This window comes from Telmatherina bonti, assembly GCF_933228915.1.
Source record: "Telmatherina bonti genome assembly, chromosome: 23".
NCBI lineage: Eukaryota > Metazoa > Chordata > Actinopteri > Atheriniformes > Telmatherinidae > Telmatherina > Telmatherina bonti.
The window spans coordinates 8729421-8742405 of record NC_136632.1 but is presented as its reverse complement, the minus strand read 5'-3'; the positions used below and the strand labels follow the sequence as shown (position 1 = coordinate 8742405).

Below are 12985 nucleotides of genomic sequence, written 5' to 3'. Positions count from 1 at the left end.
TTATTCTTCAGTGATTATTTCAGCAGTATTCAGAGGTCAGTCGTGGATGTGCAGACTAGGTCTGGAGACTACAAACATGAGGATGTTTACAAGGTGGGAGGATACTGGAGTGGAGTAAATCAGTTGTGGAGGCTATGATATTGGCAGCTGCTCACACAGGAACCTGCGTATTGATGTGAGACTTCCCTTTTAGTCACCCAGTCACTTAATCAATGAAGATATCGAAGAATTCTTTATTATTTTAGATTTCCACTAGACTCAGTGTCTTTACATGGTGTTACTTTTATTTATTGGTTAGCAAAGAAGAAGGAAATGGTGAATGTGTGGTATAAAATTCACTGCTTTGCCCCAGTCCACCAAGGAATGGCTTGAAAAGAGGAGATGCTGGTTGGTAGATTAGTCAAGTCAAAACACAGATTTGACACATATTTGTGATTTGAAAATGCACAACTCTAATATCTCCCCAGTCTGTATCATACTAAAGAAATACAAACAAACTTTTCTTTTTTTTTGCTTTTAAATGTAGTTGTTTTAATGTTCAAGGATGGATCTTAGCCTCAAATCTTTGTTTATTCTGCATTTTGTTTCTTTGATTTTTACAAAATCAAAGAAACAATCTTCTCAAAATCTTATATTCAGCCAAATAGCCTTTATGATCTTATTTTGAGAGTAAAACACCTGGCAAGAGCAGAGTGTGTAAGATTATTTTGTTTTGAGATAGTTATTTAACATGCTTGTTAGGTAAAATTATCTCGCCGAGACACTTAGCATCTTGTTGCATGTATCTGAATTAGTTTGAAGATCTCTCTTCAAGACTAACTCACACACAGATTACCTGACATGAGGAAGAATGTCTAAACTATAGACAGTGAGAAATGTCTTACAACAAGTTCTTTCTTTATTTAGAGGAAGAAAAATCACAAAACAAGAACAGGTAAGAGTTCAGTAAAGGTTGTTGAAATGGCGCAGAGCTTTAAACAGAGGCTAAAATTAGGACCAATTCTTATTCTGAACCGAAGATTACAATTCTTGTTTTTCGATGTTTTCTGTCAAGGAGAGAAAAAAGCAACACAGAAGAAGCATTGCAGTGGTCTTATACTTTAGTTAGGTATAGATTAGGAATGAAATCCTGGCTGCTAATGGAGTAATCATTCAAAATATGTCATTTAAGTCATTAATAATCATTACAAAGACGCTTTAATAGTTATGACTTTATGAGTTTTCACGTTTATTCGCCTCCTGAGCTAATGATCCCATAAGTGGATTATCCTGGCAAAGTTGTTTTAGATGGCAGCATAGCGGCGAACGGATGGAGGCTTTGGGTTTTAAAAGGCACAAACTGTTGCAGACGTGAACACATTGCCTCTGCTGTCGTCTCAGAAGGGTTAATGTGGTCAGAATTAAGACAGCGGTACTCTAATTCTGAGTCATGATCTCGATTCTGGGAAACTGTTCATTTTTCTGTGTTAACTATTTAGACGTCAGTCAGCTGAACGAGATTATTTGATTTTTACCAAGAGCGGTAAATCAAAATACATTTTTCTTCATTTCTTCATTTAACGTCTACATATTTACATCTATTTAAACCAGAGAATCTCAGTAATGCACAAGTTTAAACACTTTAAGTAAACATGACATCACCTAATACAGCATGGAGTCTGTTTGTTATCATAAATTATTTCAAACACAACTTTTACAAACGGTAGCCTTGTAACTGTGCATCACAAACATCCTGTTTTTTGCAGGAAAAACAGGAATTAACTCAGTTTCTGGCCATTTCATTTGTTTAATTCCTTTAGTTTTTATCAGTTTAATTGAATAATGTTGGCAAGTTTCAGCTTTCTGCAGATAATAAGGCAGTTTTGCTTCTTTTTTCCAATATGGTCCATTGATTATCTGATACTGTGCTTGTGTAATAACGTTTTACACCCATGTCATTACATTAAGTGCTTCTTCCACAGAGTGGCACCTGTCCTGTGACCTTTAACCCTGAAATGCCCTATCAACCTCTGAGAGATGTACTGCACATGCTTCTGACAGATGTGATAAGCTTGCGCTCACTTCCATGCAGCAGCTGGGTTAATAGATTCATCACATGACTTGCATAAAAAAGGCTTGTCGCTGCACTCAAGGCGACAGAGAACAACCACAAATAATGACACACTGCATTTCCATCACACCTAGAATTGTGCAACCCCAAATATTGCAATAAAAAATGCCAATGGAAACACCTACATTTAAAAAAAAAAAAAAAACATCTCAAATGTCGCTTAAGATTTTACGCTTTTGTGAGCCGTTTTGATATAGAAGTTTTTTGAAAAAGTGTAATGGAAACACTTTTTTTGCATTGTCGGTCACGTCCAGAGGTCATGTGACCAGTTTATTTATAGTAAAAATGGCGCCGCGTGAATAAAATTACAGTGAATTTTAGAGTTTTATGATGAATTTTAAAAGGAAATGGGGGAGAAAGGCTTAGAAAAGCTGTCGGTAATTCTCCACAGCAAGTAGAAAACCCCCAAATAACGCTACGTGGCTACTTTGCATTAGCCAGAAGTCTTGTAAAATCTCATCAGCCGGGACCTGGTGGAGAACTGAGGCTTATGCGCTAAACACCGTGCAGTGGAAACACCTGCAAATCACAAATGTTTGTAAAAACTTCCAGGTATCTCTTTTATTTTGCAAAAATAAAATTGAATGGAAATTCAGTTACTGACTTGTAGTCAACAATAAGATCATTTATTGGGAGTCTTGCATGTAATATTGACTTTTGTGTTTTCCTGAGTTATTCAGCAAACATGTGGCGTCATATCTGCAGTTAGTATGTTCACTCACTGACACGTTAACAATATGGGATGTTGAGATCCCGATGAAAGTTTGAATGTTTTCCATTTAGAATTAAAAGTTGATTTTATATCACCTGTTTATCTAAATTCCAACCAAGTGTGTCTCAAACACCGCGAAGTCAGTGAACCTAGGTGTATCTTTCCTCTGTTCATGCTTAGTAAAATATTTCTATCATATAGGGCTGTGACGATATACTTTTGTCCCGATTCGATTCGGATTTTTTTGGGTGCCGATTCGATTTAAATTGCGATTCTCACAATTCTTCGATATGCTGATTTTTGTAGATTAAAAACAAAAAGAATGTACAAAAGTTTTTTTGCTCATTTTTTTTTTATTTCAGTGAGGAAAAACAACACAGTAGCCAGATCACCATTCTGCTGCTATAATGTCCAAGAAGGCAAGTAAAAAGATCAATGAAAATGACAAAAATTTCATAGTGGATTATTTTTACTTTAAAATGTTAAAATTGTGAAGCAAAAAATCTCTATTTTCGATTTTACGCTTCGATTTTCCCACCTCTACTATCATATATAACATAAGTGTAAATGCATATGTGTATGCAACTCTTCCAGTCTGAGAAGTAGGAGCCTGTTTAACTTTATGCCTCATTTTAGGCCAAAACGGGAATCTGTAACGGTGACCAAGTCATTGCAGCTGAAGAGAAGTCTGCTGCGATGACTCTGTGTTATTACAGCTCATTGTTACATGATTACATAAAAAATATAAGTTGTAACACTTCCAGATTGTTATTACACTAAGTCTGGGCTCAAGAGGTACATGCATTTTAAAGTGTTTTGATTTTAAAGCTGAAGATGCCAAACAAGTTAAAGTTGAAGCCCCAATCCCATTCGTTGATGTTTTCTTTCCTGTTGTTGTTTGACACATTTCTCCATGAAATGGGAAAGTGTTTTAAGAAGCACATATGTCATCAGTGATTCCTTTTGAAAACATTTCCACATCTCCATTGGTGAGCTACACAGACAATGTTTGCAGGTTTGTCCAGTTTATTTATATTGACATGTGCAAGTTATAGATAAAGAGTTTACGCGCTTGTTCTGCCTTCATTTCAGAAGGAACTACTTTACTGTCACTTTTTAATGTGAGAGTGCGAACTGGAAGGATTTGGACAAGAGGCAGTGACGGTCAATCAATGCAACGGGACTGGGCCTTATAGCCCAGTACACAGAACTAATAATATGAATAATTTCACTTTTCAGCTTTGATACTGGGGCATAATTATGCATACCACCCATTACCTTCATGATTGTGACCTGTTGTCTAACCCTTGACAACAATGGGAAGAGAAGTTAAAATTGAACTGAGATGGAAAGGTTTTCCTGCCTTTTTGTTGTTTTTAATGTCTCATTTATGATTAAATAAGTCATAATAGTGCTTTTTTTTCTGCCACCTTCTCTACAACTTTGACAGAATAGCTCCTCCATGTTTCTGGGCACTTCATTTTATTTGGCTTGCAATTACAACATGCCCACAGCAATGCTGTGCATTCTGGAGTTTCAACAGGATCCATGTAATTAAAAAGTGACATTTTGTTAAAATTAGCCACTTAATGCCAGAAGCTCCTTGTGACAACACTTGGTGCCATTAAACCACAGCTGAAAAAGTGATAGCAAGCTAAAAAGCAAGACTAAAATATGAAAACTTAACATGGCTGTTTCATCTCTTTTTATTTGTCCATTTTTGATTACAATAATTAAACAATATTATTGTGGTCAGTGTATACAAAAGCAGCCAGATGCATCTGTAAGCTAGTGGTCTGTAGGTGTAACATGAGGCTAAATGATCTGCTGGGTGCTGCTTTGTAGCAACAAACAGTTAAAGGTTAAAGTCAAACCAACTTTGAATATTTTAATTAATGTGTACATTGGGAAATAAAATAAACCATCCAAGCATTCTTTAAGACAGGCATGCCTTCTAAGTTGTTCCCCTAGGGCCACAGTTCAGCAGATTTGAGAGGTTTTCTGCTCCTCTTTGGCCTGCATTACAGGAATTCATGTCAAACCTGCTATCAAAAATTGCAATGCAGTAACTTGTATTAAAACATAGAGATGAAGTATGACTCTAACTTTAATACATTTATTAATACAGCTTAATGTTTGCAGATCAAATATTTTCTTCTGTTTTATTACCCTCGTAATATAATTTTATATTATAGAGGTTGTAAGGTGTTAATAGTCTGCATGACTCTTAATCTAAACGGATCCATATCTGACACAAAATACCAAATGATGAAACTTGCTCATGGTGCTATTTGCTAAATTTACATCTCCTTAAAGAGGAATGATGTAACTTTCTGACCATATAATTCTGCATCCTGGACTTGTTGACATAGTGACATCTAACATGTGTATTTATAGAGCCACTGTTGCCCAGCAGGGTCCCGAGGCTGAGAAACCGCTCTATACAACTTGTTCACTTCACACGAGAAAACACACTGGTTGTTTTGAACACACATCGCTGATTCAGCAAAGAAATGCAAGCAGATTAAAAGAGAGAAAGAGACAAAACAAGAGTTATCATGAGATGTCTTGCTGGCTGGAGAGAGCTAACAGGTCAGGCAGGATGCAAGATGGATGATGAATTAGCCATCACTTTTGTCTTCTATTGTTAAATGTCAGAATATCAAATTTAACTAAAGGACTGTTGTGTGAAATTTCAAGCTTCATGTCCAACCCTCCTGTTTGTTTATATTTTAAGAAACATACCGACTTCTCATCACCTTATGCACAGGAAAAATATTGTTCAAAAATGTTACTATTAAAATCATGCAAAGGTTGTGTGTGTAAGAGATGACGAGAGACATTTATTGTTTTTATGTTCAGTGTCAGCTGTTGTAAAGTTGTAAAGTTTATGTGCTGGTAATACGTGCAATAAATATTTATATAGGAAAAAATTGTGAGAGAATCATGATCTGAATTCTAAGCAAAAAAAAAAAATCTTGATTCTCATTTTATCCAGAATTGTGGAGCCCTACTTTTGATACAATAACATAAATAATCAAAATAAATAACTGGCATGGGAATTGAAGTTTGTAGTCTTTTAGAACAGAGAGAACCAGTATGACAAAGCAATGACATTCAAACTGGGTGCATATTTTGTCATCATGTAGCCGTCATCTCTGTCTCCATAATTCCTGGACCACTGAGTGCACCTGAATGGAAGATGCACCTTCAGCGAGCTTTCCGCAGCTCTCTCTCTCTCTTTTTCCTTCTTCAACAACCACATTGATGCCTGTTGAGCCTGGAAATTAAGTTATCTTTTTCTTTCTAACCCGGTCTGTCTGTCTGTAACGCAACTTGTCATTTTTCCTCCTCCGTTGGGAGTCACTTCATGTTACAGTTCTGCCTCAGCAACTAAGTCACACTTGCTGGCTTTGCCAGAAGTATTTGTTTATAAATGCAGTCATGCATTAGTTTTGAAAGCTGTTGTGTTGGGGATCCTGGTAGGTACTTGTAGTACCCGGAGGTACTTGTACTATCTGGTATACCATGCAACCCCCCCCCCCCATTCATTGGTGTAACAGAATATGTTTAATATGTTTTCCTTAAATCTCTCTTTGATTCTTGAGAAACACCTGATATGTGTTTTAGTTTTACACTGTAAACAATTTCTGGGTCACAAGCAGGAAGACAGATGAGCAAAGGGATGACGAGAATGAAACAGACAAATGAGATGTGCCAGAAGACATCATGTAAGAAGAAATTAGCGAAAACAAACAGAATATTTCATCATTTGTCAGACTCTTCAACCCCTATAAGATTTTAGTTTTCTTTAAGCTTTATTGACCATACAGAAATACAGTAATTACTTAACATCTCTCAATAAACAAAAGACACAATAGACCTGGTATGTCATAGTGACTCGCTTTGATGAGCTAAGTTAAACTGAAATGGAAAGATGGAGTATTGTACAGATTGTGGTTTTCTTTGATATTTTATCTCCACTGTCATAAACTGTCTTATAACTAGAGTTTCTTAAATACTGTACAGTCCCAAGCACACCAACTTTGATCTAACCCAGATGTTTTACCCATACAATACTTATAATTTTTAAGACCGACCTAACGCTCCCTTGGAAAGAGCGTGAAAGCACGTCAAACAAAGTGAAAAGTGTCTGGCAAAAGTTAATAAAGGGGCTAAAACATCTAAGTGTCATAAGAAACAGCCTGCTTTGGAAGTGGGTGATATTAATTACTCAGTGAGACAAGTGTGAGAGAAAAGAGCCTTGCAGTGCCAGCAGGTCTCACACTTGGCTGAGTTTCACATGGTTCCTCTCATTTCTAGCCCTGTGGTCTACAACCGCTAAAAGAGTGGCTCTACATGGCTTACCAGCCATATGGGATGTTTCCTTCCCCTCCACATCTCCAGCTCACCACCAAACACCCCCCTCTAATTTCCCCAAGGAGTAAGGCAGAAAGAGTGAAGGGGATAGTCGAGGAAGGAAAGGAATTTGTGATGCTATCTAGCTTTTCTCCATGTAATGCTCCAATTCTCCCTTACAAATGTTTATTTTTGCATATTTCTTTGTTGAAATATCTTTCCAGACTGGATTTGTAGGCTTTTAGGGCTCCTTTCTTCAAGAAACATTCTCTGGACTTTTTTCCATCACTTTCCTTCATGTTTTTAATTTTCTTTTTTTTTTAAACTTACACTGTAAAATGCCAAGCTAGAAAGAGCATTTGACAAGACCTCAAAGGGATCAAAAAAGGTTTTTATTGCTCAGACAATAGAAGCAAAAAGATAAAAGTCCTCAGGAGAATCGGAAAAGCTTGAAGGAAAACTACAGAACTTTTGCCTTTTTCCCTCGCAGCTGATAAGTGCTTTATGATGGGGAGGGGCTCCCGCTGCTCGTTCGTGACAGTAACTGCTAAACAATATGAAAACACCAGAAATGTCTCCAATAACTCCAGTAAAAGTCACTAGATTTGTCACTAGTTGCTTCTAACAAAAAAAAAAAAAAAAAAAAAAAAAAAAAAAAAAATCGCCAAGGGGGTTTGAAAGGTCATCAAATTTAGCGAGTAATTTGCCAAGTTTTTTTTCCTACCAGCTGGCATCTGCACCACATGGTGTAAGGATCTGCCGTTGTCATTTGTTGAGGGAGAAAGAGGGAGCGCTTGTTTTTATGCAGGTGGTGTCCCAGTTCGAAATGCCGTATGTTTGTGTTGTTTTTGTTTTTTTTTTATTTTAAATTGTCGTCATTTAAAAATGAGATCCTATACGAGTATGAATTGAGATTGCATTTTTTTTTAAAGATTAATTGTGCAGCTTTAACTTACAATATAATATTCAAGTCCAGGATGTTCACAGTGCAGAATGTGATTCACATAATATGCTGGCAACAGTTTTCAGAAGAAAACAATATGATTATAAAACTATAATATTTATTAGTACAACTGCAATCTTATTTTTCACTAACAGCAGTAATGGTATGCAATGAAAAATCTTGTCATAAAAACTCTAGCATTGCCAGTAATGCCAGTATGTTCCCATTCCCAACTTCTTACATCCTGCCACACCAGACCAAAAAACATAAGATATCCCTTCGCCATCACTTTCTGATGTAAATATTGATGATTATTCTTCCTGGGCACTAAATGGCAGACTGGTTCAACAAATATTAAACAGTTACTGACATACAAGTAGTGTGAACTGGTGTTTTTCCTTTAAACATCATGGGTTGTGATAGTTACGTGTAATTACAGAAGTTAAAAGGTAATGTGCTGACAGTAGGTCTGTTCTATATCTGCCACTAACAGCTGTCTCGCAGATGGCTAAATATATAATGTTACTGCTATGCCACACATTGCCAGTGTGAGCAAAGCTTACTCAAATTACACTGTATTTTTTAAATTGGATGACATAGATAGTGCTCATATGTCAAAAGACTCCATAGCAAGTTATTTCCCACAGTCAGGGAGATGCTGTCATAAACAAACTGATAAGGGGTGTATAAAAGTGCTTCAACCGGAAATACTGTAATACTCTGTTTAAAAGCTCTGAACATTAGTAGTTAAACAGCAGGAGGTTAACACATGTATTGCGGATGCAACTGTTTACCCATGGGGAAGATTTTTCTCTGAATGATATGTCACTAAGGGAAGTACTTATTGGAAATAAAAATTTAGAGCCATGTAACAGATTATGTGGTTTTACACACTCACTTGTTTTCTTTCTGAGAGTGAATGAAGATACAGCAGTTTGAGCCAGAGTTGCTAGTCTGTTAGCCTAGCTTTCCTAAAAACATGAAAACGTTTTTCATATAAACCTATTTCTTGTTGTTTTGTATTGTTTGCTTGCTTTTTTTCTATTTTAATTGATTTGATTTTTTTCTAGAATATTAAAAGTGAAATCTTGTGGGCCTTGACTAGCTAGGTCCCTGTTAGTCCATTTATATAACAAGCTAGCATTTTAAGCTAATGTGTCAAACTCCGCTCAGTTTATCCAGTTAGTTTGTGCTCAACCCTGCAAGTATGAGAGCAGTCTGTGTGTCCCCTCTTGTTACTAATTATTTCCTAGCTCATGCACACGTCTGGAGCAATTATTTATCAAAGATTGTGGTGGTTAGCATAGTTTTTAAGAAAATGTTTCCTTTCAAATTGCAGGGTTTGATGCTAAAATTTGCAAATGGCTATGTCTGTCATCTTTTTTAATCCTTGGATTTAAAAAAAAAAAAAAAAAAAAAGATCAGTCCCATCAATCTCTGTACCATATTCCAAACTATTAAAATTATTTTAAAGTACTTGAAGTGCAGTGGGTGCATTTCTTAAAAGTGAAATTAATTCATTTGCGCTCTATGAGATGCACATATCCATCTCAAGAGACAAGTGGAGAGATTTATTAATGTTGTGAGAGGTATAGTCTCACACACGCATACCTAAATTAAATGTCAAGGACTCCATATGGAACTGGTGTTTTTAAAATCCTCCCAGTTACGTAACAGAGCATAAATGTGATTTATAACAGTTTAGACATGCTGGTCACCACTGTTTACATATATTCATGGGCGCATACATATCACATAGATGTCAAAGAGTACCACTGGTTATGCTGATGTAAAATACAACATGGTTGAATAAAAGATTTTCAGTTCAATGTGCTGAAATCCTGCTCAGTTGTGAGAAAACAAAATCCAAGTTAATGAACATCTCTGTCTTTTGCTCTTTTATATCTATTTCATGTTGTCTCATTAGAAAAATAATTGAACCAGCATAAGAATCCTCGAGACATGGCACTTTTCTGCTAACAAGCATGAATCACTCATGCTTTAATGCAAAGCCCATGTAGATTCAAGCAATATACAGTGTTCACTTGGTTAAACATTATTATTTCACGCTTCACTTCCTTTCCCTGAATCTGTAACGATGTGGTACTTTAGCATGTTGCCGTAGTTAGCAGTAAAGCTGAGTCTAGGCCTTCTTGTGGTGTGTGCTGTGTTTAAACTGAATGACTCTCAAGAAGCTAAACAGATTTGTTAGGACTGTGCAGGTCAAATCCAAGCTGTCATGACTGAGAAATATTTTTTTCTTTTTTTGTGTGTGTTTGTGTGTATGCACTTGTAGGGTAAAAGAATGGGTGGAGAGGATGCAAAATGATCTGATCACATTAATAGACACAGCAAGCGGCAGGCAGAGCCTCATAGAGGTGAGTGACTTTCACTTGTTATATTCTGGTCTTATCAAAAATTGTGAAATGATAAACTTGAAATGAAATGTACATGCAATTTCTGAAGCTTACATGGTGGAGGATGCACATGATGTTATTAGGCTAAACCCCCCCTACAAGTAATGTCTGACATCTAACTAACCGTTGGCTGCATGCCATTAACCACATCAAATAAAGGCCTCAAAAGCAAAGATGTCTTCAAAAAAAAAAGATCTAAAATATTTATCTGTTTCTGATATTCTTGTTCATACTTCATATTCGTATAATGTTCAGATTGGAGTGGAGCTCACCGCCATGCTTGTCTTGAACACTTTGAACCTTGATCCTTTCCTTCATGTGACGGAGTTAATAAGATGGTCTGTTTTAAGCCTATCCAAGCCTCGACGTACTCACCAGGCATTTTCTAATGCTTCTATTTCACAAATAATTTGATTAGATTAAAAAAACAGATGATTTGAACTTAAAGAAAATTAGTTTTGTAAAATAAGATTTTAGTTTTCTCCTTCACTATAATCTTGTTTAGTCACAGTAACTCAGGTTTTGAGTGAAACCAACATTCTGTTTCTTTATTTTAAGTACAAATTTTCTGACTTACTCTGGTTATTTGATTAGTTTTGATGGATGGAGCTCCAAACAGCTCAAAGACAGTTAGAAGAAAAAATGTGTGGGTTATTGGAAAAAAGTAAAGAAAAAATTGAGCACCACAGATTACCATTAAATATGTCAATATAAAATGGAAAGAGTGTAATGCGACGACTAAATCTGCTGAGAAGGGATGTTCACCAAAACCAGGCAAAGATGGTATTATTAAAGGAGGCAACAAAGATAGAAATAGTATCCCTGAAGGAGCAGGAAAACTTCCCAGTGAAGACTGGAGTTTCTGTCGATATGATGGCTGTATAATAGAAAAAAATAAAATAAAAATTTAAAAAAGTTCGCTAGAGACTAAACTTTTGGAAAAACGTCCTTCTGCTAGACTAAAATTTAAACTTTTGGCTATTGAGGGAAATTATTTCTGGGACAAACTCAACACTTCTCAAAATACACCATGTGGCATGGTGGAGGCAGCATCATTCTGTAGGAATGCTTTTCTCCAGCAGGACCTGATCAGAACTGAGTGAACAATGGATGGTGCTAAATGAACCGGGAAATCTTAGGGAGAACTATCTCAGTCTTCCAGAAATTTGAGACGGGGATGAAGATTCACCTTCCAGCTGGACGTTGAACCTAAAGCACACTCACATGTCGGAATGGACAAGTCACAGCCTGGACTTGTATCCAGCTTGGAATCTGTTGCATGACGAAGAGACTGATAATCCAGCTGAATGTCCTGTTTTTGTTTGGGTTTTTTTTTTTGTTTGTTTGTTTGTTTTTAGTTATTGTTGTTGTTTTTTTCATTTTTTGTCCTTATTTCCCCTCACCAGTTTGGACTATTTAATACAATATCTCCCTCATATCTAGAAAACAGACAAAAAAATATCTTTAAAAGTAAAAATGCAAAGTAAGCTACAACAGAAAGTACAGAACAACAGAAAAAAGTTTTAATATTTGACTTTTTTCTTCTATTATTGATATTATTTTAGCTTTTATTTTTGTTATAATTATTTGCTAATATTTAAGCTGCCACAGCATTTTGTATAAATACAAATTATTTTTTACTTAACTTATAAAAAAAGTGTAAAATAAGTCAAAATCATAGAGCTGCCTTCATTTCAATTCAGCTTTAGGTAAAATCCATTAAGCAGATTCAGTGCTGGCAAAATTTATGGCGTGTACTTTCTGTCACTTGCCTCTCTCACTCTAATTAACCCTCCTTGCATGACCTAAGCTGTCACAACAGATCACCAAACTATATATAGTAGCTTCTCATTAGACATAGTACTGCATCATCCCATACTGTAAGCCCAATGCACACGCTCAGATGAGATCAGCATCACAACTACGGTCCACACATGTACACTTGTATATAAACTCACATCTGACAAAAGGAGAATTATTTCAGATCCATGTTGACTGACAGATTGTATGTGGCACTTTGGATCGCTCTGATAAGAAAATTGTCAGCTTTAAAGTATTGCAGAGTGTGTAATATATTTTCTTGGGATGAGGAAGTGTGACTTTTTGCCAGAATTAAACACCCTTATTTGAGCAATGTGTCATATACAGTATCTACAGTTTAGGACTAGTATACAAATAGCTAATTATTATCAAGGAGAAGACATTTTAGCATTTGCTAATACCAAAACTGAAAACAAAATTTCCCAGTATATTTTATTTTATTTTACCCTATCTTTTCTTTTGTTTTTTTGTTTGTTTGTTTTTCTTTTTTTTTTTTTTTTAGTTATCAGTAAAGAAAAGTCCACATCATGTCTGGAACATGTATACCAAAACGCATGTGTCATTGTTTTGTGGATTGAAGTTAGACACTAAAATCCCTTTAGGCTGCTAAATAATTGGCTGTT

General features: G+C 35.9%; 1 protein-coding gene across 1 annotated transcript in view; it reads left to right on the top strand.

The window, feature by feature from the left end:
* The window catches only part of LOC306773218 (voltage-dependent calcium channel subunit alpha-2/delta-1-like), a 127521-nt gene that overhangs the window by 14165 nt on the left and 100371 nt on the right, over nt 1-12985 (top strand). The window contains exon 2 of the mRNA XM_079262973.1: nt 10421-10502. Coding sequence (XP_079119099.1) covers nt 10421-10502 — 82 coding nt within the window. The remainder of the gene's footprint in view (nt 1-10420; nt 10503-12985) is intronic.